Source organism: Balaenoptera musculus, chromosome 14 (genome assembly GCF_009873245.2).
Source record: "Balaenoptera musculus isolate JJ_BM4_2016_0621 chromosome 14, mBalMus1.pri.v3, whole genome shotgun sequence".
Classification (NCBI taxonomy): domain Eukaryota; kingdom Metazoa; phylum Chordata; class Mammalia; order Artiodactyla; family Balaenopteridae; genus Balaenoptera; species Balaenoptera musculus.
The window spans coordinates 31,575,311-31,602,007 of NC_045798.1; the positions used below are offsets into that span (position 1 = coordinate 31,575,311).

General features: G+C 45.5%; 1 protein-coding gene across 6 annotated transcripts in view; it reads right to left on the reverse strand.

The window, feature by feature from the left end:
• Positions 1 to 26,697, reverse strand: part of PTPRM (protein tyrosine phosphatase receptor type M) — a 749,712-nt gene that overhangs the window by 14,204 nt on the left and 708,811 nt on the right. For 3 of the 6 annotated variants that reach the window (XM_036823982.1, XM_036823981.1, XM_036823980.1), the window contains 9 exons: positions 19,087 to 19,203; positions 18,327 to 18,377; positions 14,289 to 14,443; positions 13,917 to 14,052; positions 12,012 to 12,161; positions 11,131 to 11,304; positions 10,004 to 10,135; positions 6,138 to 6,263; positions 1,833 to 1,996 (listed from right to left, as the gene is read on the reverse strand). In XM_036823982.1, the coding sequence (XP_036679877.1) occupies positions 1,833 to 1,996; positions 6,138 to 6,263; positions 10,004 to 10,135; positions 11,131 to 11,304; positions 12,012 to 12,161; positions 13,917 to 14,052; positions 14,289 to 14,443; positions 18,327 to 18,377; positions 19,087 to 19,203 (1,205 nt within the window). The remainder of the gene's footprint in view (positions 1 to 1,832; positions 1,997 to 6,137; positions 6,264 to 10,003; positions 10,136 to 11,130; positions 11,305 to 12,011; positions 12,162 to 13,916; positions 14,053 to 14,288; positions 14,444 to 18,326; positions 18,378 to 19,086; positions 19,204 to 26,697) is intronic. The other 3 variants (XM_036823985.1, XM_036823984.1, XM_036823983.1) reach the window with 1 other exon arrangement.

Consider the following 26,697-nt stretch of genomic DNA (forward strand, 5'->3'; position numbering starts at 1 on the left):
GAGTTAAAGAACGGCTCGCTGTCTTAGCTACCACGTGGGGTGGTAATGTAATGGTTTAGTTCCGGGGTCGCAGCTGTGCCTTGGGAGAGTGTGGCTATGAAGTACAGTGATTCAAGGGGTCTTTGTGTCTTCCCCTCAGGCCTGTCCTGTGCCTCAGCTCCCCTCTTGGGACGTAGCCCTTTGGGTTACAGCACTGACCCTTGTTAGGAAGCTACTAGGAAGCGTGGCATTCCTAGTCCAGACGCTGGTGGAGTCCAGATGCAGAAATCGGTAACTGCAAACTATTTTTAGTATCTCCAAAAAACCTAGCGGATCGAATACAAACTCTAACCAAAACGTCAGTTTTCCTTGCTGGGCTTGTATGAACTCACACAGGTGACCCTCTGATTGTATTTTGATCGGAAGTTATATCTGGGCGTAGAGAAATAAAAACGGGGATGTGAGCTGTTAATCGATCCTTTTGGACATTTTCTCGGTGGAGATGTTTTTAATGAACTGGGTCCCTGAGAAGGAAGGCAAGGTTTTGGGGGTGGGGCCTCTGATGGAGCGCAGGTGTGAGTCGGTTCATACGATTCTTTCCGAGGGCACAGCAGTTTCCTGCAGGACGAGACACTGCCACGTTCGGTGCCGGAAGGCAGGCAGATTCTGGGCTCCCAGGGAGGCTCCCAGACCCCGGGGTGGGGGTGGGGTTTGGGGTACGGGGGCTGCATTGAGGGAGATACAGCACCGAGTGGACGGTAACCCAGCCCTTAGCCTCGCCTGTCGATTTCACAAGGGTCGGTCTGCCGGGAGTAGAGCTTTATCTTCCTTTCAGTTTGGGAGAGATCTCCCTGTGCGCTTCTAATGACACTCCACCGAAAAGAGACATCAGCTTACACTTTCAGTTTCCACAAATTCTCTACCCATCTCCCCTGACTGCAGGGCTTTCTAATCGCCGGCTCCATTAAGCCAGCTCCAGCTGGCTGATTAGCTGCTACCATCACCTACGAGAAAATGCAGGTGAAAGTGCTTTGAAAAGCACGGAGATTCGAGCCAGTGCCTCTCAACCTTGGGGGGACTCTGAAACAATCCAGGTCCTCGCACCCCCAGAGATTTTGATTTAGTTGGTTTTGCTGTGGCCTGGGCATAGTTTTTTTTTTTTTTTTTTTTTTTAAAGCTCCCCAAATGTGCAGCCAAGGTCGGGAACCATTATTCTGTAGCCAAGTTCTCCCGTTTTAGCACCTGCTAAAACTGCCACCCGGGAGACCAGTTTGGAGACAGTGGCTGTAACCAAATCTTCCCAATATATATATATCCCCAGGCAAACAAAACGAGACAAAACAAAACTCTCTTAAAAACCACAAAGAAGAAGGAGACAGTTCCTTTGAAACCTCTGACATGAAATCCAATAGAATTACCAACTAGTGAGCTGGTAAATCAGCTTTGCCATATCAGGGAGGGTGCCCTGATTGTGGCCTTTGCTGACGTCCGTGATGTAAATACCTCCACCACCGATGATTTCAAGTTACCAACAGTTTAACAACCAGCTCAGAAAATTCCCCAAAGCTTAACAATGGGCTCTCAAGAGCTGGTAGGAGCTCACTGAACCCACCCAGGTATTGTTTTTTTTTGGGGGGGGGTTTGGCTCCCAACCACAAGGTCAGGGCTCATATTATAGCAGTGACACCCCATCCAAATGTAAAACGTGCATGATCTTGTTTTCTGCAAAGCAAACCAAACACTTAATGAGCGGACTGATGAGCTTCCACTCAGCCCTGCTTATTTCTTCTCCATCTATAGTGACATGAGAGGCAGTGAAGCAGGGTGTCAGCCCCGTGGGTCTGAGCACTTACAGGCAGTGCACAACCGTGCGGCCTTCCCCACCGTTGTACTCCTCCTGCCACTTGTCCACCTGGCGGATGAGCTTCAGGAAGGAGCGCTTGGACACGGGCGTGTCCCTGTACATGGGCCAGCCCAGGAACTGGAACTGCTGCACCATCCGGTACCCGTCCTGGGGCTGCAGAGAGTCAGGCAACAAGCGGGGAGTGGAGAGAAAGCAGGCATTATTCCCGGGGCTGAACTCCAGCGGGCTGATCCCACCTACTCATCCCACTGGACACGAGGGAAGGAGGGGCCTGCCTGTAAATAACGAAGGAACCGTCTACCGGCCCAAAGAGTTACGAGTTTGAATCTGGAGCCATTATAAAAAACCATGGGATGCTAAAAACTCTCCCGAAAGTAGGCATACAGGGAAACTACCTCAACATAATAAAGGCCATATATGACAAACCCACAGCCAACATCGTTCTCAGTGGTGAAAAACTGAAACCATTTCCTCTAAGATCACGAACAAGACAAGGTTGCCCACTCTCACCACTATTATTCAACATAATTTTGGAAGTTTTAGCCACAGCAATCAGAGAAGAAAAAAGTAATAAAAAGAATCCAAATCGGAAAAGAAGTAAAGCTGTCACTGTTTGCAGATGACAGGATACTATACATAGAGAATCCTAAAGATGCTACCAGAAAACTATTACAGCTAATCAATGAATTTGGTAGAGTAGCAGGATACAAATTTAATGCACAGAAATCTCTTGCATTCCTATACACTAAAAACAAAAAATCTGAAAGAGAAATTAAGGAAACACTCCCATTTACCATTGCAACAAAAAGAATAAAATACCTAGGAATAAACCTACCTAAGGAGACAAAAGACCTGTATGCAGAAAACTGTAAGACACTGATGAAAGAAATTAAAGATGATATAAATAGATGGAGAGATATACCATGTTCTTGGATTGAAAGAATCAACATTATGAAAATGACTATACTACCCAAAGCAATCTACAGATTCAGTGCAATCCCTATCAAACTACCAATGGCATTTTTCACAGAACTAGAACAAAAAATTTCACAATTTGTATGGAAACACAAAAGACCCCGAATAGCCAAAGCAATCTTGAGAAAGAAAAATGGAGCTGGAGGAATCAGGCTCCCAGACTTCAGACTATACTACAAAGCTACAGTAATCCAGATAGTATGGTACTGGCACAAAAACAGAAATATAGATCAATGGAACAGGATAGAAAGCCCAGAAATAAACCCATGCACATATGGTCACCTTATCTTTGATAAAGGAAGCAAGAGTATACAATGGAGAAAAGATAGCCTCTTCAATAAGTGGTGCTGGGAAAACCGGACAGCTACATGTAAAAGAATGAAATTAGAACACTTCCTAACACCATACACAAAAATAAACTCAAAATGGATTAAAGACCTAAATGTAAGGCCAGACACTATAAAACTCTTAGAGGAAAACATAGGCAGAACACTCTATGACATAAATCACAGCAAGATCCTTTTTGACCCACCTCCTAGAGAAATGGAAAGAAAAACAAAAATAAACAAATGGGACCTAATGAAACTTAAAATCTTTTGCACAGCAAAGGAAACCATAAAAAAGACAAAAAGACAACCCTCAGAATGGGAGAAAATATTTGCAAATGAAGAAACTGACCAAGGATTAATCTCCAAAATTTACAAGCAGCTCATGCAGCTTAATATCAAAAAACAAACCACCCAATCCAAAAATGGGCAGAAGACCTAAACAGACATTTCTCCAAGGAAGATATACAGATTGCCAACAAACACATGAAAAGATGCTCAATATCACTAACCATTAGAGAAATGAAAATCAAAACCACAATGAGGTATCACCTCACACCAGTCAGAATGGCCATCATCAAAAAATCTACAAACAATAAATGCTGGAGAGGGTGTGGAAAAAAGAGAACCCTCTTGCACTGTTGGTGGGAATGTAAATTGATAGAGTCACTATGGAGAACAGTATGGAGGCTCCTTAAAAAACTAAAAATAGAACTACCATATGACCCAGTAATCCCACTACTGGGCATATACCCTGAGAAAACCATAATTCAAAAAGAGTCATGTACCACAATGTTCATTGCAGCACTATTTACAACAGGCAGGACATGGAAGCAACCTAAGTGTCCATTGACAGATGAACGGATAAAGAAGAAGTGGCACATATATACAATGGAATATTACTCAGCCATAAAAAGAAACAGAATTGAGTTATTTGTAGTGAGGTGGATGGACCTAGAGTCTGTCATACAGAGTGAAGTAAGTTAGAAAGAGAAAAACAAATACTGTATGCTAACACATATATATGGAATCTAAGGGAAAAAAAAAAAAAGGTTCTGATGAACCTAAGGGTAGGACAGGAATAAAGACGCAGACAGACACGGGGAGGGGGAGGGGGAAGGGTAAACTGGGACGAAATGAGAGAGTAACACTGACATATATACACTACCAAATGTAAAATAGATAGCTAGTGGGAAGCTGCTGCATAGCACAGGGAGGTCAGCTCCGTGCTTTGTGACCACCTAGAGTGGTGGGATAGGGAGGGTGGGAGGGAGACGTAAGAGGGAGGGGATATGGGGATATACGTATGCATATAGCTGATTCACTTTGTTATACAGCAGAAACTAACACAACACTGAAAAGCAATTACACTCCAATAAAGATGTTAAAAAAAACCCCATGTGTTTCCAATGACAGGCCAGACAAATAAAAGCAAGCAGAATGCTATTGTTTTGTAAAAGGGCCCCCTCACTCTGGTTGGGCCTTTGCTCACACAGTTTTGTGAAAAATAGCGCAAACCTGAGCACTGACCACAGTGTGCAGCAAGTGGTAAAAAGGCTTGACTTTAATTACAGGTAAATTAAAGGTAAAGGATAAATTATGACCTGGCGATGTTTATGAGCTCAGGGAGACACAGATTACACCCTGTTTCCTGGGAGTAGAATATGGTTCTGCTTCTTGGTGTGACTCTTGCTAAGATATCAATAGTTAATTAATCTTTCATCATAATTAAATGGAATTGCAGGATTCAGGAAGTAACCTGGTCATGGCTAAACCTCTCGGGCTAAATCCTCTGTGGCTGTCAGCAGCACCCGACACAGGGGATCTCACTCTCCCCTTCCCCTCCTGGCTGTTCCTCCCCCTTCACTGCTCTCTCCTCTCCGCCCTGGCCCCCACTTCCTCCCAGACCTCTTGCTGATGGAGGCCCCATGCTCAGTTCTCGGGTCCCTTTCTCTTCTCTCTCTCGATGGTTTCATTCAGTCTCATGGCTTTAAGTCTTCCAATAAGTCCTCAATTTGTGTCTCCAGTTCAGACCTCTCTCCTGAATGATCCCCCCTGAACGGACCCTCTGTCCATGCGTTCCCCCACCCCTAACAATCCCGTTACCCGCACAGCCTTTCCTAACCTGGTTAATGTCTGCTCCATCTAGTTCTCAGGACCCAAATCCTGAGAGCCACCTCGACTCCCTGGGATCCAAACTATCGGCCAATCCGATCGGCTCTGCCGTCAAAATACATCAGAGTGTCTGCACCTCCCACCCCTCCCCCTGCTGCCACTCCGTCCTGCTTTGTCCCGTCTCGCCCAGATTATTATAACAGCCTCCTGATGCGTCTCTCTTACTGTCTGTTCTCAACACAGAAGCCAGAGTGCGCCTTTTAAATGGCAGGTTATAGCTCATGACTCTTCTACTCAGAACCCTGTAACGGCTCCTTCTTTCCTTCACAGCAAAAGCCCCAGTCCTGGCAGCGGCCTGCAAGGTCCTACGTGATCTCTGTCTCCTCGACCCCTCGGACCTCGGCCCCAGCAGCTACTCCCACCCTCGCTTCCTGGGCTGCAGCCACATCCGCCTCCTTACTGTTCCGGGAACTCACCAGACAAGGCCCCGCCTCAGGGCCTTTGCACTGACTGTCACTTCCGCCTGCAAAGCTGCCTGCACGAGAGCACGTGGCTGCCCCCTCACTCCAGTCGGGCCTTTGCTCACATGGCACATCTGCTCTCCCTCTGGTCCAGGCCCCGGCACCTTCTGCCTCCCCACTTTTTTTTCCTACAGCACCCACCGCTTGCTAACAAATCTAGTAGGAGATGTGTTGTCTCCATCCTCTCCTGTCTGTCTTCTCCCTTTAGAACATAAGCTCCATAAGGTCAGTGAGTTCACAGACTCCTTGAAGGGACTCCAAGCTCCCAGAACAGTGACTGACACAGACACTCTACCTATTCAATGAATGAGAAAATCATGAAACCACAACACCAGCCGTGGTGGCCGTGGATCTTACTCGGGCTGCGTTGTAAATTCGGAATATCCTGCTGATGATGTCTTCTTCCAGGTCAGCAGAAACAAATTCCACCTGGATGGGGCCGTGTCTGTGGACTCCATTCTCTGGCCAGTACTGCGGACACAACTGAGTTCAGAACACAGAGACGCGACGTTAATGATAAAAATACATTTACTGCTCACAGTTTGGATACGGTCACTACCAGCATCAGGACCAAATGCCCTTGATTCACTTCATTTCCTTTCTTTTCTCTCTTTTCCTTCCAGCAAGTCGACTTGAGGACTTTCTTGTTGACTGAGCCCTTAAATCCACCTGTCTGTCTAGTACTTTTTACTCCATTTTCTCCGAAAGCATCTTTAAGCCACGTGGAATTCTGCTTCCCAAGGAGGTCATGTGGGTGCTATTGAACACATGCTGTAAGATCCCTTTCGCTGCTGAAAGGAACTCTTCTCAGGCCCTGGGGAGATGCCACGAGCTGCCACTATAAGACCTAAGACACTTGAGATGAAGACATACCTGTTAACGCCCAAATCTCCATCCTCCCGTCTGGGCTTGCCTTGCAGTTCGTAATCACTTTTAAGAACAGGGCTGTTTTGTGACAAGATACTGATAACAGTGTTGGGTTGCATTTTCATGCTCTGGTCCAAACCCTCCCAGCTTACATCTAGGAAACCTGGTGTAATAAGAGTAACTGCTCTGCTGTTTTTACCCGGAGGTGGCTTTAATTAAAGACACAATTTCCTAGAGTCTCAAACTCCAGGTATTGGTGATACTGGGAAACTAGGACTTTTGCAAGAATGTGATGCATGTGACACGAGGGTGGAGGGCGGGGTGCTGGGTAGGGTGGCTGATGAGGGAGGGGCTTTCATTTACTGCTGCCCCACAGAAACACTGAACTTGGAGATAGGTGAGAAACCCCCATGATCTGTTCTCCCAAACCTTTTCAAAAGCCTGAAGACCTTAATTAAGGCATTTAAAGTCTGAAATGAAACTTCTTTGGGGACTTGGTATGCAGTGATGTTTTGGGAGCAGCATTTAACTTTTTTCTTTCTGATTTACCTGAGGGACAAATGGCTGGGGGGAGGGGCAAGAGGGAACTACTTCATTATTTTACAATCTGTTTCTTTTTGGGCCAAGAGCAGATGAAGAACATCTCATTTTAAGCAGAATGATGTACCACGAAGGGAGAACCTACTGCTTGAAATTCCTTTTACTGATGACTTTTATTTTCCAAAGGATCTGAAATCTCATCATCAAAAGTTACAACAGTTGATTTACATCCAAGATTGTAAGATAGTTTTCAGTGGGTCAACCGAAGCCATCTCCCTCCTTCTATTGCAGAAGTTAAAGGTTTGGATTTCATGATCAAGAATGAAAGTAGGGTAACTAAGTGTCCTTTTTACATTAGCTAAGTCTATAGTATTTTAGAAATTACATTTATTATTTTAAAATAATGCTTCCACAAAATCTTTCCTTCTTCATCAGTGCTTCCTGGTGACGTTTTAAAACTGCCTTGTCAAAAGAGAGCCTGCTGAAGTTTTATCTTCTTTTTGATACCCGAGGGTACCCACTGTTAAAATTAACAGGTGTATGATGGGAAGCTGAGCTGGTCATAAAAGCTCAAACATGCACATTTGAACCGTCCTGCCCATTTTCTCCTGACTGAGCCAGCTTTGCTCTCTGTTCGTTCTCTCAGTTCAGGCCCTGATCTAAAGCTTGTCACTTACACGAGAAACAGGAACGGCCCAGGCTGGTGCTTGGCTCCTGGCACACGGCATTCTGCATTCTGCCCAAGGAAACCGTGTGGAAAATGGCTTAAATAGTGTATATCATGTCCATGAACCGGACCTATAAATACTTAAAGTAGTTGAGGGCTATTCTTGTGCAATTGCAAAGACTTTCGGTTCAAATGCTCCGTTTAGTGTTCTCTAAAAGGCTGAATCCCAGGAGCAACTTTTCTCTGACTCTCAATACTGGCTCTGTCTGCCGAATGGAACTGGGGCTTCTCTGTCTCTCCCGCCGGGTGTGAGTCCAGACAGTTTGGGGTTAGAATGCAGCTTTAGAATTCAAACACTGTCGTTCAGAAGGAACACGTGAAAATCACTGATGTCTGGTTCACTAATGATAAAAAAACAGTGTATCACTACATTTCAGGATTCACATTAGGGGAAAAACAACGATTCTGAAGAGGGAACCGTCGCTTATCCTCTATGACTAAGGACTCTTGAATGAGTGACATTTAACCCATGGCATTGTGAGTTAGAAAATCAGGATCCTTGGTCCTATTTCCGGTTGTGTCTTTGAAGTCCCCCCAGCTGTGGTGTCTGCTTGTCTTTATCAATGGTTGCCATCTATCCTTCGGAGAAGAATCACTGGGGAAGGCTCCTAAAATATTTAAGCTTCTTAAGTAAAAAGGACTAGATGAGGACAGGACTATCATTATTATTTCATTAACTAGTCTTCAGGCTAGAGCCATAACAAGATAATGTAGTGCCTCAAACATAATTAAAAACATTACAGAATTGAAGTGAAGGTCCATGGGATTTATGGCAGATTGATGACAATCAAATGGATTTTAGGAAGGAAAAATCTCGTCCAGTTTGGATGCTGCAATACTTCAGACTTTTTTTTTTTTTTTAAAGGATTTGTGCCTATGAGATAGAAAATTAATTCAGTTCCAGAGCAAGTTTATTCTTACAACACGCCAAGTTCAAACTACTTAACAAGGGCCTCTGTCACAGCAGGTCAGCCCTCGATTGGAATAGCCGGGCCCTAAGGCAATAATACATCCAGCTCCCAGGGCCCCTGTGCTCACGCTGTCCTGACAAGTCCCTTAAAAAAATGCTTCTCACTCCATTACTAACACTGAGTCACCACCACCCAGTTCTCTGCCTTTTTATGTTTAAGAAGAAGAGCTGTGAAAAAGCCCCATTGATCATTCTGAGTTTTTCTTATCTTCAAGTCCCAGTTTCATTTCTTTTTAATATCTTTACCAAAGAGTTGACAAAGTAATTGCTGTCCCTTAGAATGGCGTGTTGGCCTGCACTGCCACCCCCTCCATGACGAATGCCACCTGAGGGCTCCAAGTGGGCCGTGCCAGGAGGCGCACAGATGCTCCCAGATGGGATCTGGGACTGTGTCAGAGGCTGACAGCCTTTCTTCACAGTCCTGGTTTGTTTGCTCTGCGACCTTCAGGCTCTGGTTCAGCTCTGACTCTGCCCGTTACCTTGTATCTCCCTCTGGTCACTATTTCTTTTCCTTTTTTAAAAAAATTAATTTATCTTATTTATTTATTTTTGGCTGTGTTGGGTCTTCATTGCTGCATGCGGGCTTCCTCTAGTTGCAGTGAGCGGGGGCTACTCTTTGTTGCGGTGCGCAGGCTTCTCATTGCGGTGGCTTCTCTTGCTGCGGAGCACGGGCTCTAGGCACGTGGGCTCAGTAGTTGTGGCTCGCGGGCTCTAGAGTGCAGGCTCAGTAGTTGTGGCGCACGGGCTTAGCTGCTCCGCGGCATGTGGGATCTCCCCAGGGCTCAAACCCATGTCCCCTGCATTGGCAGGCAGATTCTTAACCACCGCGCCACCAGGGGAGCCCATCTGGTCACTATTTCTATCCCTCGGTAACAGCCCAGTTTCTGACCCTGTCTCGCCCTGTCACTCCCACCATCTCTTCTGGTTTCAGACTATTTTCTGCGCCCACCCCTAATCCCGTCTGGTTTTTAACACGGGTTTTTAGCATCTCCAGTTCTCCGTCCTTGCCTGGCGTTTGTGACCTGCCACCGGGGGACTGAACTTCCCCATGTGCAAACAAAGCAAACACAGATTTGACCCCGGGCATGGGCCCTGACGGCCATAATTCTCGAGTCTCACCTGGGCCGGATCCACATCATTCAGCATAACTACAGACGTGCAGTGATAATCCAGGACCAGCCTCCAGAAGTCTTTCACTGTGTTTGGCAAAGGATGCTGGGTGACTATAAAAGCCGAGGGCTGTTTATAGCTCTGCAAACACAAACAAGAAAGATCCAAATATACCCAGGAAAATGTAACAGGAGGAAGCTAAGTTATTTTGTACACATGGGAGTTTGTGACATAAAACACTGAATGTATTTAACAACTGTTGAATTCTATCACCATTGTCAATGCCAAAACAGACCAAATACAGACTCATCTGCAGAATAATAATGATAAAATAATCTCACTTCGATACTAAGAAAACTTAATAAGTATTTCATAATTTTTTTGGTATTTCTGGTAGAAAGGCAATGTTAGCCCTATACATAACTACTTTAATGGAGAAAATTTAACTTTACTTTAAAATATGCATAATTAAAATAGTTCTGTTTTTCCTAAAATCTGTTCGCTTGTGGTTTAAATGTGTGATGGTGTTACTTATTCCTGCCATCAAAGGACACACATGCTTTTTACAGCTCTGCAGGGCTTCAAACAAGTTTAAATACGCTTTTACTGATATCACACCAATAGAATTAAAATTTCCATATTAGCACTGAAAATACCCGTTCACTTTGCCCATCAATTGAACAGCAAATGTTCATTCAGTTAGAAGTAAACAGACTGACAGGAAGTAATGAGTTGTGTACTATCTGTGCTGACAGGCAATTTTTCCCCCATGTTAATTACCGCCCAAATGAGGAGGAATGGGAACTGAAATAATGCTGCAAACCATATTATCCCACTTCGCTGCTTTCGTGACTTAATAGCTGTCTGTTGCTCTCCGGCCAGGAGGTTAAAAATGGAAGTGCTCAGAGAGTAACCGAGACATCCTTCATTTATCAATCCGCCTGGACCGGGGGTCTCAGAGAGACTAAGAACATTGGTCCCGACGCAGAAACAGATATGGAATCTGAAATGCACTTTGTTGAAAATACAGGTTACATCTTAAAAAAAAACAAGGGCAGAGGAGTCAGGAGAGAACACAGGCGCTGCCCCCGGAGGACCATCCCCCCACATCCTGCCCAGGGGGCGAGGGGGCTCACGTCCATGAGGGCGGCGTTGATGTAGTTGCTGCTCTCGCCGTCGAGGGTGATGAGGAAGGGCAGGCAGCGGTCGGGGGGCAGGATGTCCATGCAGCGGTTCTTCTCGTGGTTCCGGGGCAGGAGCGCGATGCTGCAGTCCTCCACGCGCAGGGTCGGCGTCACCATGTTCAGGGTCTAGAGGACAGAGGACACACACTTGGGAAGAGAACCCGTCTCAGACCTCGGGAGACCCACGTTTCCTGCAGCTGATGTCCCCCTCCTCCCCGAACCCCACTGACACAGCTGGATTTTTATTTCTCTTTACGCTCCTTGGACTTGGTCCACAGACAGTGCCCATGAGACAAAAGGACCACTGTGGGTGTGCAGGATTACGTGCCATCGTGTCCGACTAGGGCTGGACATCTGGGCGCTTGGGGGTAAGAGGCTGGTAGAGTTCGGCCCAGAGTCAGGTGCATTTAGACCCAACGTGAATATGAGAAACTGCACGAAGAACTCTTGCCCGGCAAGCACCCTGAATGCACCCTGCTTGGTCGGGCTGCACCTGTGTTACACTGTGGGATGGTGTGGTGTCTGCCTGCTAAGGGGGGGCCTGGCTCTGCTACACCAGTGGTTCTCAACGGGGGGACACTGGCAATGTCTGCACATGATTTGGTTGTCAGAACGGTGTGGTGGAGGCCTTTGGCATCCAGTGGGTAGGGGCCAGAGATGCAGCTAAACATCCTACAGGACAGCCCCCATGGCAACGGATGATCGAGTCCCCAGTGTCAACAGTGCCGAGGCTAAGAAACCCTGTGTTGGCTCAAGGGTTCAGGAGCCGACTCTGAGATTCTTCTTAAGGAGCAAGGTCGCAGCCGGCCGCCTGTCCCTTTAGCATGACTTACCCGGAATTCCTCTTTAATCTGGCTTGAATTTGTCTGTGGATCCAGCTTGTTCATGTCATAGTAGAGAGACCTGACTTGGGAAGCAGGGACCGAGGTGTCCCCACAAAGACAGGCTTCCAGGATGGCATCGTGGATGAACACGTACTGCTCCTGGCAAAGCAGACGGGACTCGTTAGTAGTAGAGAAACCAAGGTAACCAGAAAGAACTAAGAGAAGGAGGGAAGGCAGCCCCACACAGACAGGAAAACAGAACAATGGTCCACCCATCACAGACAACGCCTTCCCACCAGAGAGAAAGCAGGGGAGACGACCTGACCGCTAGGAGGGGGTTATTCCAGAACCAGTAATCCTGTTCCCCAACGAGACGGCAGGCACATTGGTGATTGGCCATGTGCGGAGTACAGTATAGTGGGAGGAAGAGATAAACAGGGGCTCAGTGCAGAAGCCGTAAACAGATCGATGAAAACCACTCAGACACTGATAAATCCCAGAGCAAGCACTGTCATGTGGGAGTGACTGGAGCTACACTGTCCCTGCAATTCTGGTCCCACGAGTTTGGAACTCAGTATTTCAGATGAGGAAATAGCAGAATCTTACCTACATATAATGAAAAGAGAAATGTGCTGACCAAATTAACAGTGCAAAGAAAGTCCAGGGAAACTTGACATCACTATGAAAAATCAACAGTTCTGAGCACTTAGAGCTACTTACTTTGAAACATTAATTAATGCGATGATTACGAAAGTCCTTATGTGTCCAGGGAAGAGCTCTCGTGTGTACGTATAAGCCTGCAGTTTAAAAACCAACCCTCTAATTCTGAATTGGCCCTGGCTTTCCCTACAGTTAATTAGTAAAGTGTTAGCATATTTATTATTGCTCTCCAATTACATGAAATGCAAAAGGGGCCCATTACTTTTTACTTTAATTTCTATAAATAACTCGAATTCTTAATTCTCGAAAACAGCCCAGTCCTATTAAACAACACCTCAGAAATGGACTGAGTGAGAAAAAGGGGATGTGGTGACATTTGATCAACTGTTAAGTACATTGAAAATACATTATGATCATTATTATCTTTAAAACAAAAACTCTCTTCTAAAGAAAAAAGACCATGGAAGCAGCATTTACAGTTTCTGTTATTCTTCTCTGTTAGTTAAAAAATGAAATTAGGTTTCCCAGTGGCTTTTGTAAACTTTAATGCACAACCTAAATGTAAGGGAGTCTTATTCTACTTCATGAATCATTTTCCAGGTGGTGGGTGTAATGCCTACTTAAAAGGATCAAATAGTAGTAAAAATGTGAATTTCCTAGGAGCAGGATGGAATATCTTTTCTCAAATACTTAAATTCCTGATACACCTTGAGTTCTAACTTACAGAAGTACTAGTCGGTATAGAGTACTTCCAGAAAATGGGCGAATTCCCATGATACCAGGCCACTGGACAGGATTTTTAAGGACAGTAGGAAGAGAACGAAATGCACAGAGATTACCCTTAAAGGCCACTTGGCAAATGCCTGGCTATTCTCAGGAGTGGTCTCGCTCTGGTTACCAGCTAGTTTAAAAGACACAATAAAAAGAAATGGTATTGAATCCCCGAATGCTTAAACGTAGAGCCTCGACTGGACCCTGGACACAGAAGTAAGGGGAAAGTTAGGCTCAGGGAGCAGATTCTGTTACCTGGGAGACTCCTGGCCTTTTCTGTGTGTTTATGAAAGAAACAGGAAAGGAAAGAAGGAGGGAGGGAGGGAAAGAAGGATGGCCAGGTGCTTCACTTTTTCTCCTGGGGGGGTTCTGAAGACAGAACTGCTGGCTCTTCTCTCCCCTTGCCCTGGGAGGTGGGGTGCAGGGCAGGCACCGGGGTCAGAGCCCGAGGGCGGGCAGGCGGGCGGTCGGGAGCTGCTGTACCTCGGTCTGCACCATGTTCACCCTCCGAGACCGCAGCTCCCGGACGCAGTTGTAGATATCCACCACCCCTTCCCTCTCGGCCATGTCCAGCATGATGTCGATGACAATGAAACAGCCGGTCCTCCCCGCACCAGCGCTGCACAGAGAGAGGGCTCAGTCAGTGGAGGAGAAAGGATTCCTGTGCTCCTGCTTCCGCTTAGATTTTTATTGCGGTGAAACTCACATAACACGCCAATGACCATCGTAAAGTGCACAACTCAGTGGCACCTGGCGCCTTCGCATCCATCGAGTTTCCAAACGTTTCCATCACCCCGAGGAGACCCGCACCCACGGCTCCCCGGGCTTCCTTTTGGAGCTTTGGGCCCCCCTCACCTGCAGTGCACCACCAACGGGCCTGCGTTGGGCGGGCTCTTGGATTTCACCTGCCGGACGAATCCTAGCAGCCCGGTGGCGTGGTAGGGGACGCCGTGGTCCGGCCAGCCCGTGAAGTGAAACTGTCTGATCTCGCGTATTTCATGAACACCTCGCTGCCAGGGGTCGGTCAGCACAGCACAGGAAGAGAACAAAGGAGAACAAACGGTGAGGGGCCAGGAGGGCGCCAAGGACCCCTAAGCAGTCAGGGAGCCCGGGGCTGGGAAAGTGAGCTGCTGGGAAGAGGGTCATTCTTTGGTGCAACACGCACTTTGAAAGCCTCCTCACAGGGAGGAAGATGTTTGTGGGGGTGAAAGGGGAGGGGATGTTAGGGGAAAACGCTAATTAACAGGTGCAATGGCAGCAAATGGATGCGTTGCTGGGATTCCTTGAGCCTTCTTTCTAAGCCTGTTAACGCACGCTCTGTTAACAGTTTGTGTGTCACTTAGATCCTACGGTGTGAGGAGCGAGCCCACAGAGGATGCACACAATGGGGACGGGAAGGAACTAAGGGGTATCTGTGCGCTCAAGACCAGCTGCTGAGATGCAGACCCCTGTTCAGCTCTTCTGTGTTCTGGTGCCGTTTGCACCAGGCACTCGGGCTGTGCACACGCTGAGGATGTGCGGAAAGGCCACTGGAAGAAGGACCACTTTCCAACTAGAGAGGCCAGAGAACCACTTTTCACCGGCAACTCGAGTTTGTTAGGTTTCTCTCTTTAATTGGGGTAAACATTTAATCCATTCATCTGATCACCAACCATCAGATGCAAACACAATGCATCAGGCCTGACTCCAGGGGCTGGGGCTGCAGAGATATGGAGATGGTGTCTCCTGTCTTCAGTGGTCAGCCCGTGGGAAACGGGCATGCCAAGAAATATAAACCATGGAAATCCAGAGGTATTTTTGCTGGAATTCAATGTTAGACCAGTAACCTGAAGAGAGAGGGTGGTCCGCCATAGAACCGAAGTGAAGGCACAAGGAAACAGACTTCAAGTGTTTTTAATTATTTTAAAATTTACTCTTGTTTTGAGAATAACTAAGTTGATTTATATCCATCTTTTTTTTTTTCTAACTATGAGCCTATGTATTAAGACTGTGTTTTAAAACAAGAGTCTACTTTGAAAACAACAATTACTTCCAGAATCAAGGCTGGAGGTAACCTGAGATCAGACTTGACTTTCCCCCTTCTCTCTTTCCAGCACTGTTTCCTGGACACCATTTCTCCACTGGCCCTGGGTTTGGTTTTATTATCTTAACATTAATCACCCAGGAATCTTGTCACTTTCACCACCAGCCGCTGTTCATGCAGAGGTAGCCAGGAAGAAATTCGGAATTTTTATGTCCTTTGAAAGACTAGAAGAGGCAAACAATGATAGGTTTTAAAGTTAAGACTTGTTTGCCATCAGGGCGTTCATTTGTCTTGGTTTAATAACCCACAAGTGCTGAAGCTTTATTTCTCTTTGAAAATCATGCTATTCTTTAGGGGGGTTGAAGCATTAAGGAATTAAGTCGTCAGGGATTCACAAAGGAAAATGAACACTGTCATCTGCTAAATATGCTCTGTGACCCCAGAGCAAGATTACTAGGTGGTTAGGAGCCCACACTTTCTATCACTGAAACCATGGTAACATTTGGCTAAAGCCTCCATCAGAAGACAGATGGTGAGCCTCTAAACCCCTGAGAACTCCCCTGGCTTTACACAGGACGACGGGGCAGGTCAGGGGTGGTCCCAGGAAGTGGGAAAGCCTATAATAAAGATTAATTCATTCCAAAGAGGACAAAAGGGCATTTATGTCTCCCATACACTGTTGTTTTTAATTTTAATTTTTTGAGCACTTCCCTTTCTAGCTTTGCTAGATTTCAGATCCAGCATCCCCAGAACCCGAACTCCGTCCAACACGGGCTGGGCGTCCAACTGATCTAAGACTCATTTTCTCAGCAGGGTAAATGTCAGTGTCTGGGATGCAGCAAACCTTTTCCCAAAATAAACCTCCACCCTCTAATATGTTCACTACTGACAAGATGAGCAATGGAAATGGCTTGTGAGTCACCTCTCACTCTTGTTCATGGACATGGCAGTTTCTTCTTTCACTGTTTTGTAATATATATGGGGGGAAAATCATAGATGTGATCAGTGATCACAGCCCAAATATTTCCCAACTTGATATCAAGTATATTTTTTGTTCATTTTTCATTAACAAGATTTAATGCTAAATAAATGAGTATCATATTATACGTAATATAATAAGTATTAACGCTATATGTTGGGTTGGCCAAAAAGTTCGTTTGGGATTTCCCGTTAACATCTTATGGGAAAAACCCGAACGAACTTTTTGGCCAACCCAGGAAAAGCGAGCTATTCACTTCCTTTTCCTTGCAATAGCTGGGAAAGAAGACCCCACGACAAATAGTAGTGCTTAGCCCAGAGCGGGTGCTTGATAAATATGTGTGGATGGATGAATCCCTAGGCACATGCTCTGTCTTGCAGACTCAGGACCATATATCCCTGCCTCTCTGAGCCCCAGGTACCTCCTAGGCAGAGAGAACTCGGGGTCCATCGCCAGCTTCCTTTCTGCCAGCTTTGGCAGAGGTAGAGTCACCAGACAGCCTAGATCCACAGAAACTTTTCAGCTGTCTTCCTCCTGCCACGATGGGCCCTTTGTTATTTAAAAGCTGTTCAGCTTTTGGAGTCACCAGCTACAGGGGAAAGGAAGGATGACCATCCCATGCAAAACAGGAACTGACCAGTTTCAGGCTCCAAGCCTGCCTGCTTGTTTGCAGAACGGAGCCCAAACCCATGTTTCACCTTTAGGTCCCCTGATGCGAATACTCTCAAAATAGAATCAGAATTGGAAGACTCTCAAAGTATACACTTCACTTGGCTGTTTTTTTTTTTTGTTTTAAGTTTCCTTTCTAATGAGGAAGTTTGAAACCTACAAGAAGTGCTCCACAGATGTACTAATGATTTGTTTTCCTTAGAGATTCCAATTGCCCCGTTAGAAAATCCTGCAACATGTCATTTTGATTTCCCCAAACGCTTTAACAAGCTCCTCAAGTCCTTTCCTTCCTCCCACTACCTCTTTGCTGCTTGTCTGAGGACTAAATAGCTGGGTATTTCAGAAACATTTCTGTGCAGCTGGGGATGTAGCCGAGAACACTAAGAGGTTAAAAAAAGAGCAAAAAGACAAACAAATCCTTCCTTTAGCCACAGAGATGCATTTTCAGCTTATTAGAGAGCTGACTATTGTTCAAAGAACTCTATATTTAAGTGATGGCTTTTGGATGCTTTTTTTTTGTTTTAAAGAAGAAAATATTCCGGGTCTTTTATCACTATCTGTTTCAATGCAGTTATTCATGAGTGCTCTTGCCAAGAGCCACACAAAAATCCTCCATATGTTTTTTTTTTTTACCCCCAATCCTGCCTAAGAAGGGAAAAACCCGACATCAAAGTGTGAGGTCCAGAACTTGAAGAATTGAGTCAGCCAGAACTCCACGTTGTTTGAAGTCTCTAAGCCTCCTGCCTGCTTATTAAAAAAGACAGGCTGAGGGAAAAAAAAAAGCTAAATAGTATGAGAAACAGATTAAAATAAATGAAAGTCTCTTCAGCCTTGTGATTGTATGACAAACAGGGATTTGAAAACCGAAAGAGGTAGTTGAAAAAATCAGGGTAAATGAGCCAGTAAGCAAACGCCGCAATTTCCTCATTTCCTAAAACTGGTCTCGTTAATCCGGAAAGTGCATCGAGATGCAGTGAGAAGTCGGGAGGAGGGCTGGGAGCTAACTGCCCTGGTCCACTGCTTACAACTCGGGGCCTGCAAGGGCACCCGCCACTGGTAAATTCGTGCCGGCATCGCCACATCCAGTGTAAGACTCAGCCATGGACAGAAGCCGGGGGACCTCAGAGACAAAACCGTGGGTCCCCTTCTTCGAAGGCAAGGTGAGGACAGGAAGGCAGAGCGTTTGTCAGCCACGTCACCTCCACTACCCCCCACAGCCTACCTGTGACACTTCTCTGGATGGACTGCAGTTTGCTTCGCTTCCGGTCCCTCCCTATGTCAGCAGAAAGAGGGGGAGCAAGGAGATTCCCCGTCACGCCCTGTGGAGAAGGCACAGAGCAGCAGCTCCATCCATGCATGTGGGGTGAGGCCGTGGGACAGAGCACAGCATTCAGGAGCCCACGCCCGCAGGGCCCGAGGTTTGAAACCAGCATGGGAGGGAATGGATGGAAGCGCTGGTTCATGCAAGAGCGGCCCGGGTCTACTTATGTGTGTTTCCAGGTAGAAGCCTCCACCTGGAAAATCCATCAGTCCATATTAAACCATAGGCTGGAAAAGCCTCAAGGAGGTGGAGGGGATCCAGGAGGAGTTAGGACCTGTGTCTCCACAGTTGATACGAACTCAACACTGGGAAACCCACATGGACATACAGCATGAAGGACATTTATTGAACTGTCTCTGAACAAGGACAGAGAGATGAGCTGAACGATAACAATCAGGTTAAAAAGAAAAAGGAAGTAGACAGCTAGGTGTATCTTTCGGTTTAGTTGCAAAACACAGATTTTCATGAAATGGGAATGATTTGCTTCAAAGACGGAACTGAGCTATTACAGAATCACAGGGCAAGATGCACTCTTGAGAAATCACTGGATAGAGCCTACCTGCATTCAGGTGTGACCACGTATGAATTATCCCAGATAACTTAATGAGGCTGGTATCACTAATGTCTGACCAAAGCTTTTCAAAGCAGTGTGAAAACTTACCTTTTCAACAGCAAATGTTCTTATCACATATTCTGCCAGTAGCTCTGTTTCTATTAGGGTGACTTTAATGTCTTTGTAGATCTCTGTGTCATCTGGCCAGTATTTGCAGCATTTGACCTTTAGAAAACACAAAGGAAATGAAGATTTAGGGTTTTTTTTTTTTTTTGGAGTTCTCCAAATGATGGGTCACAGTATAATTTATAGGATACAATTTGCACAGAAAATCAGAAGTACAGCTTAACTTTATTTTTTTAGATCACCTATATATTTTTTTCTCTCCCCAGAATAAAACACAATTTGAGTTATGGGAGGAATAAAACCTAGGAAAATGGTCTAAAGTTAACAAATTGTATTTACACTACAAACATCTCAGTTACAGTAACCATTCATTTCCTGTCTATCTCTACTCAGGAATGGCCTGGAAAAATAAACTATAAAAGTTAGCTTGCAGTATTTTAGCTCCTCTGAACTTTAAATTTCTTCTAGTTTCAGGAACTGATCGAACATTTTTGAGGAGGACTGAGCAGGAAATCAGAGCCAAAAGTAAAGATTAGAGATTTTTTTTTTTTTTTTCCTGAAGAAGGTAGTAGCTATGTGTTTTCCCCAAGTTAGAATTACAGACTCATTTTAGTATAAGTAAATTCAGTATACAAAACCTGGTGAACTCCCTATGTTAATGACTCTAAGAATTCCTCAGTCACCCAGGCACAAAACCTGGCGATCCTTCTCCAAAACCCAATCAACTGCCAAGTCTAAGAAGCTTTTGAAATATCTCTCAAATATGTTTTCCAAATTTTTATTCCCTCCGCCACCATCTTCAGGCTCTGGTAACTTCCTGCATCCCCTCCATACCAGTAACTGCAAAAACCCTTCCAAGTGCGATCCCAATGGCGCTGACTTGCTCTGCTCAATAAACTTCCATTTCCAACCACTGCCCGTGAAATTAAACAGAAATTAACTTTGGCCTGGCAGGTAAAGATCTTTTTTGTATTTGGACACAACTAGCATCTTCATCCTTTTTTTTTTTTTTTTTACTACTCTCCTTTCTAGCCACACATATTTTATGTTCAGAGACAAGTGGTTTGCCTGATCCCCAAGCAGACCTCACGGTCCAGACTCCTACTCATGCCGTTCCTTCTGTTCACAATGTTCTCCTCCCACTCAGATATTTTATCTAGCTGAACATTTTATCCATTCTTCAAAGAATATCTCAAATGCCACACCCCTTCAAAGTCTTTTCTCCATGGATGCTCTCTGTTGGTGCTCTGATAAGATGTGCCAGTTCTGCCAGTATGACACCCTTCTTACGCCACGTTATACCTGCTTATTACCTGCCAGCATGCAAAGGGCTTTCAACTGCTTATTTCTGCAAACCCAGCAAATCTGGCATGTGTCCCATACACCGAAAATATGCAACAGATACATGAAAAACTGAATTTCATGGAGACAAGCATAGGATCAGTGTAGGAAGGACAATCCCAGGTTGGGAAAATTTACAAAAGAAATATGGACTGAGGTGGCCCTTCCCAGAACGCCAAACACCTTGGTACACCCATGCTTCCGGCGTGGTGCAGGCTGGTTGTTATCTTAGCTGCTTCCTCATGAAACTTTCTGGCAGCCAATTCAGTGCCGTTCTAGATAAGCCTTATCACCTTTACTTGGGAAGATGTAAGCCAGAAACATCAGGAGTTGGAGATACAGTGTGCAGCACAAGACAAAGATGGTCCCTGCCCTCATTAAATTTATAGCTTCCTTAGGGAATCTTTTCTTTCCCCTCATGGGAACATTATCTGTGACTTTATAAAGGATAATCATTTACAAATATTTTGACTTATCCATATTTCAAAGATTTATATCATGGATACCTGTGCCAGATCTAAAATATTCCAGAATAACAGAGATCTATAATTTCTCCAGTTCTTTTCCTAGATGTAAAGTGAGTCTGAGCAGATCATGCATATTTGTGATGTCTAATTTGATAACAACCCTAATTTCACTCATAGAATGTCTATTTACTTTCAATATGGTAATTAACAAAGATGCTTATATGGCACGTACCAAAATCTCCTCTATTTTAGGGGACTTGCTTTTACCTTTTTGTGACTTCAATCACGCAAGCAGAGGGTTGTGGATAGATACAAAACTATGAATAGAGTATATACGTGCACTTTTAAAATTAAACAATTCTCAGGAATTCCCTGGCGGTCCAGTGGTTAGGATTCCGCGCTTCCACTGCAGGGGGCAAGGGGTTCCATCCCTGGTTGGGGAACTAAGATCCCGCATGCCACGCGGCCAAAAAGAAAAAAAAAAAAAGAAAAATTAAACAATTCTCAATGGAATGAATACTAAGTCAAAAATCTGTGTATTTCTCCAAAAATTACAAAGTTAACCTACGTTAACTAGGTGTACCTTGTCTAACAAAAGTGCCTTATTAGAATGTGATTGCTGTAGGACATATTGTATAGTCACCTGTTCTTCTCTTTTAGAGTCTTTACCCTCCCCATCCCCAAAGTTTCAATAATTGCGGGTGTGGAGGCTTCAATGCCTGGGAGTCAGGGAAACCAAAAGCCTCTGCCATGTACCAAAGGCTCAGAGCTTCTCTTGGGGACTGTTCTTCCAGTTCCCTTGGGCCAGCTCGGTTCCCAGGGATCTTGACCCTGCCGGGCCCTCCCGCCGGCTCCGCCGTCCCCCAAACCCCCGGGTGCAGCTGGGCGCCCCCTGGCGGTAGCAGCAGAAAGCGCCCTCCAGGTGCAGGGGTCGCCAGGGGTGGCCACATCTAGCTCGCCAGGCTGGCTGTACGTTACTGTGAGCTTCGGGGCACCCTGATGTCTCTGTAGCAGTGGATCTCAAACTTCAGCAGGCATCAGACGATCCTGGAGGCCTGTGACAAGTGCTGGGCCCCACCCCAGAGTTTCTGATCAGTCGGTCTGGATATGTGTGGTCCCAGAATTTGCATTTAAGACAAGCTCCCAGGTGATGCTACTGGTCTGCGGACCACACTTTGAGAAGCAAGGATTTAGACGACAGCCTGACTACAGAGGCTGGCTCTCTCCTTAAGGCTGCGGTGAGCCTGGGTGAGTCACTCAGGTTTGCTTAATCTCAGGTTCTTCATCTGCGGGGGGTGGTTTTTATTCTATCTCAGAGGGCTCTAAGGTTAAGGCAGGGGTTTCCAAATTTGCACATTAGAATCATTTGGAGGGTGGGTTATTAAATTCCAAAGCCTCGGCTGCACTCCAGGCCAATTAAATCATCATTTTCAATGCAAATCAAAACCACAATGAGGTATCACCTCACACTGGTCAGAATGGCCAGCATCAAAAAATCCAAACAATAAATGCTGGAGAGGTTGTGGAGAAAAGGGAATCCTCGTACACTGTTGGTGGGAATGTAAACTGGTACAGCCATTATGGAGAACAGTATGGAGGTTCCTTAAAAAACTAGAATTGCCATATGATCCAGCAATCCCACTCCTGGGCATAGATCCGGAGAAAACCATAATTTGAAAAGATACATGCTCCCCAGTGTTCACTGCAGCACTATCAATAGCCAAGACAAGAAAGCAATCTAAGCGTCCATCGACAGATGAATGGATAAAGAAGATGTGGTACTTATATACAATGGAATATTACTCAGTCATAAAAAAGAACAAAATAACACCATTTGCAGCGACACGGATAGACCTAGAGATTGTCATACTGAGTGAAGTCAGACAGAGAAAGACAAATATCATATGATATCACCTATATGTGGAATCTAAAAAAATGGTACAAATGAACTTATTTACAAAACAGCAATAGAGTCACAGATATAGAAAACAAACTTATGGTTACCAGGGGGTAAGGCAGGGAGGGATAAATTGGGAGATTGGGATTGACATATACACACTACTATATATAAATAGATAACTAATAAGGACCTACTGTATAGCACAGGAAACACTACTCGATACTCTGTAATGACCTATATGGGAAAAGAATCTAAAAAAGAGTGGATATATGTATATGTATAACTGATTCACTTTGCTGTATACCTGAAACCAACACAACATTGTAAATCAATTATACTCCAATAAAAATTAATTAAAAAAATCATAATTTCTGGGTAAGACAGAGGCATCCGTAATTTCTTATAGCCCCCAGGCGACTCCAAAGTGCAGATGTGTTTGGGACTGAGTGATAACATCTGCCCTAGAGCAGGTTCACTGTGAGTATCCCCCCCCCACCAATGGAAATTCTTAATTTTATTATGATGATAGATTTGTGGTGATCTGGACTGGAGGTGACCACAGGCAGTCAGAGGGCACAGATCCCCCTAAATGCCGGAAGAGGTGAAGCTGGGTTTCCTGGCACAGGGAGAGGGGAGAGCGGAGGGTTGAGTGCTGTGCCAGCTCTCTGCTGGGGAAACACAGGCAGAAGCCAAGGAAACTCCGGGGTGTTCTCTGCTCCTCTTTCCTGCACACCTATTCGGGGCACTGGTGGGCAAGTCCACTCTCTCACCAGGGAGATTTGATTAACGCCCAACAGAAACTAGGAAACGGTGTCCTGACTTGCGGAGGAGAATCACACCCAGTAGAGCCGTGAGGAGCCACAGAGACAGTTTCCAAACAGTTTCCTTTTCCAGATCATCACGACTGCCAGACATAGACTTTCACGCTTGGATTTTGCTTTGGAATCACTGGGTTCTTGCAACTGTGGCCTCACCAGTGGCTGGCCTGAGGGGAGAGCCAGCAGGGGCCAGGGCCGGTCTCCTTCCGCTTCATTCTCTCCCTGGCTTGTGTCCTGAAAGGAGGAAACGAAAGGCCGGCCCAAGGACCAAGAGTGACTCACTCCAGGGGATGAGCTGGATGGTGGTGGGGGAGAAGCTGTGGACAGGCCCCAAGCTCAGGGGTCTTTGGAGGAGGAAGCTCAGGGTCAATTATGCTTCCTTCAGTCTCGCCAGGCCCAGCTTCAGGAACAGATACCGAATAGGAAGGCTTGAAATGATTTTAGCTGCGTTGCCTCTTGGGGTGAGTGAGGGTATGAGGGGGAGAGGGGCAGGAAGAACAGAAGCACACGTTGAAAGCATCCTTCTTCTGTATCCCTGATCACAAACGGCTAGGTTTCCGTGGATGCTCCCGTATCACCAACTCTCTGGTTGGCAGGAAGGGGGCTGGGGTAGAACGTGAAGGTCTGCTTCTGTGCTCTGTGCCTGAAGGACTCATTTTGCTAAGAAGCCCATGATCACGAAGGGTTAAGCAATTAAATGTCAGCCCTTCAACTGCGGGTACCATTGCACCATCTAATAGACACAGCCGACAAGGAGGTGGAAGGCAGGAAAAAGACAAAGGCACTGGTACAAGTTTTGGTTTGTCAAGGGGGTTTTAAGCAGACTCTTTCTTTTTCTGAAAGGAGACATCCAAAGAGACAGTGACCACAGTTCTATTAATAGCTGAGTGCGGCTTTGCTGGAGCCGCTGGTTGGCAAGAGCAAAAACACTGCTGGGAAGCACAGTGACCAAAAAGGGCCCCAGCCAAGAGCAGCTGCTAACGAGGCTTCCAAGAGAACAGATCTATTGCATCCTTTTTTTTTTTTTTTAACAGAACTCTCACAGCAATGAAAACATTCACTCATTTAAATATCCTGAAAATGCGGATTGCTTTGGTCCCAGCGTGATGAAGTAAGACGGACGTGCACTGGCTTTAATCTTGCTAACTTGTGGTGTTACAGCTGGTGACGTGTATCCTCTGAGCCTCAGTGTTCTTGTGCATAATATGGGATAATGGCACTGATTTTTTTTTAAGGGAGATTGTGAAGAGTAAGTGACACAATCTATATAAAAGTTCTGCATAAGTACCTGGCTTATCGTAGGTTCCTAGCTCCTCCTTTCCAAACCTGCTTCATCTGGGCCCTGGGGCCTCCTTTGGGCAACATCCTTGAAGGCTGTTTCAAAACTGGCATGAAATCAGGAACTGCTGGAGGTCTGGAGAGTGTGAATTTGGAGGAATCACTTCATGGCACCAGCAAATCCCTCTTTCTCACCTTCAGGCTCCTGCCTAAAGCTCCCCCCACAGGGCTTCTGGTTTTCTATCTGGTCGTCCAATAGCATCTATTAATTAATGGACACATAATACTTATAATATGCACAAGGTCACATCCATATCCGTAACATTTGTTTTCATCCGCTGTAAAGAAACATGTGGCCTGAAGCCTCTTGTGGAATTCTAAGTGTCATCTTGCAGAACCCCCGAGAAATGTCTTGCTGCTTTTCTCTCTGACCGCACTTGGATGACAAGGGTCCTACCCAGCTAGGTCACAGAGCATCAGCCCTTTGAAGAAACACGTTTACCCAGGCTGCTTGTTCCCCACCTTATTCAATAGACTGGCCTTGACTTTTAGCCATTCCCCAAATTTAAGTCGTCCTGCTAATAGAGGGAGATTTGTCACCATTGAGGACAATGAAAATGTGTGTCACGCAGTCTAAAGATGATTCTGAAAGAAGACATTCAGAAATCTTTTGAGCAATGACAACATTATGAGAACATATATATTATATATACATATTATACACACACACATATAATATTACATACAATATACATATATGTGTATATATATCATATATTATATATAACATATATAATATACACATACATGTGTATACATAATACATACATACACACCTATATATTATATATACATATCTCCTGAGGTCCATCAGAGGGGACATTTCTTAGAGAGATATTTGACATATCTTTGAGAATAAGATTCCATATTTTCTCTCATTGGCAGTCTGCCCATGTATCAGGGTAACAATTTAGATCAGCAGGACTTTGCAGTCCTATAAAGTTTTTTATCTGTTGTCTCTGTGTGGGTCACAGAGCCACCCAGGCTAGACCATACGGGGGTCACCATCATTCCAGTCCTAGAATGATCTGACTACTTGCCCCTCACACTAATTCTGTGGGGCACGAACTATCCCTATTTATATCCATCATCTGAAGTGGAGAGGCTGAGGCAGACTGGGGAGCTTTGAGGGCTCCCCACCACGGCTGCAGTGTTGTGATGCCTCTGTCTGCGCTCAGGGCAGTGGCGTTCAGGCTGTCCTCCCGTCCAGACAGCCCCGAAGGCCATGATGAGCAGAGCCTAGGCCCGGCACGGCTGGGGCACTGAGAGGAGAGAGGAATGAGTCTAACGCTGGTGAAGAGGCTGGTGTGGAAATAACCAACCTGACTCAGGGCAGAAGGAGGCAGCTTAGTGGTCACAGCACATCTCCCACAGCCACGCTGTCTGGGTTCAAAGCGTGGCCCCACTGATTAGCTGTGTGACCTCAGGCATGTCACTTAACCTCTCAGTGCCTCCATTTTTCAGTTGTAAGATGGGGATAATAATAACGGTTTTAGAAAGATTAACTACATTCTTGCTTGTAAAGCTCTTAGATCATGCTTGGCGCCAGTAAAATTAGCAAAACAAAAACTGCTGTTGGAAGGTAGAATGAAGAACATTAAATCTAAAGGAAGAGACCCAAAGCTTCACAAGGGAGACCATGTGACAGATGAGACCAGAAAGATGAAGTGCAGGTTCCCTAGGTGGTGGAAGGGGGAGGGCACTGTGGATTGACAAAGTTGGCGGAGGG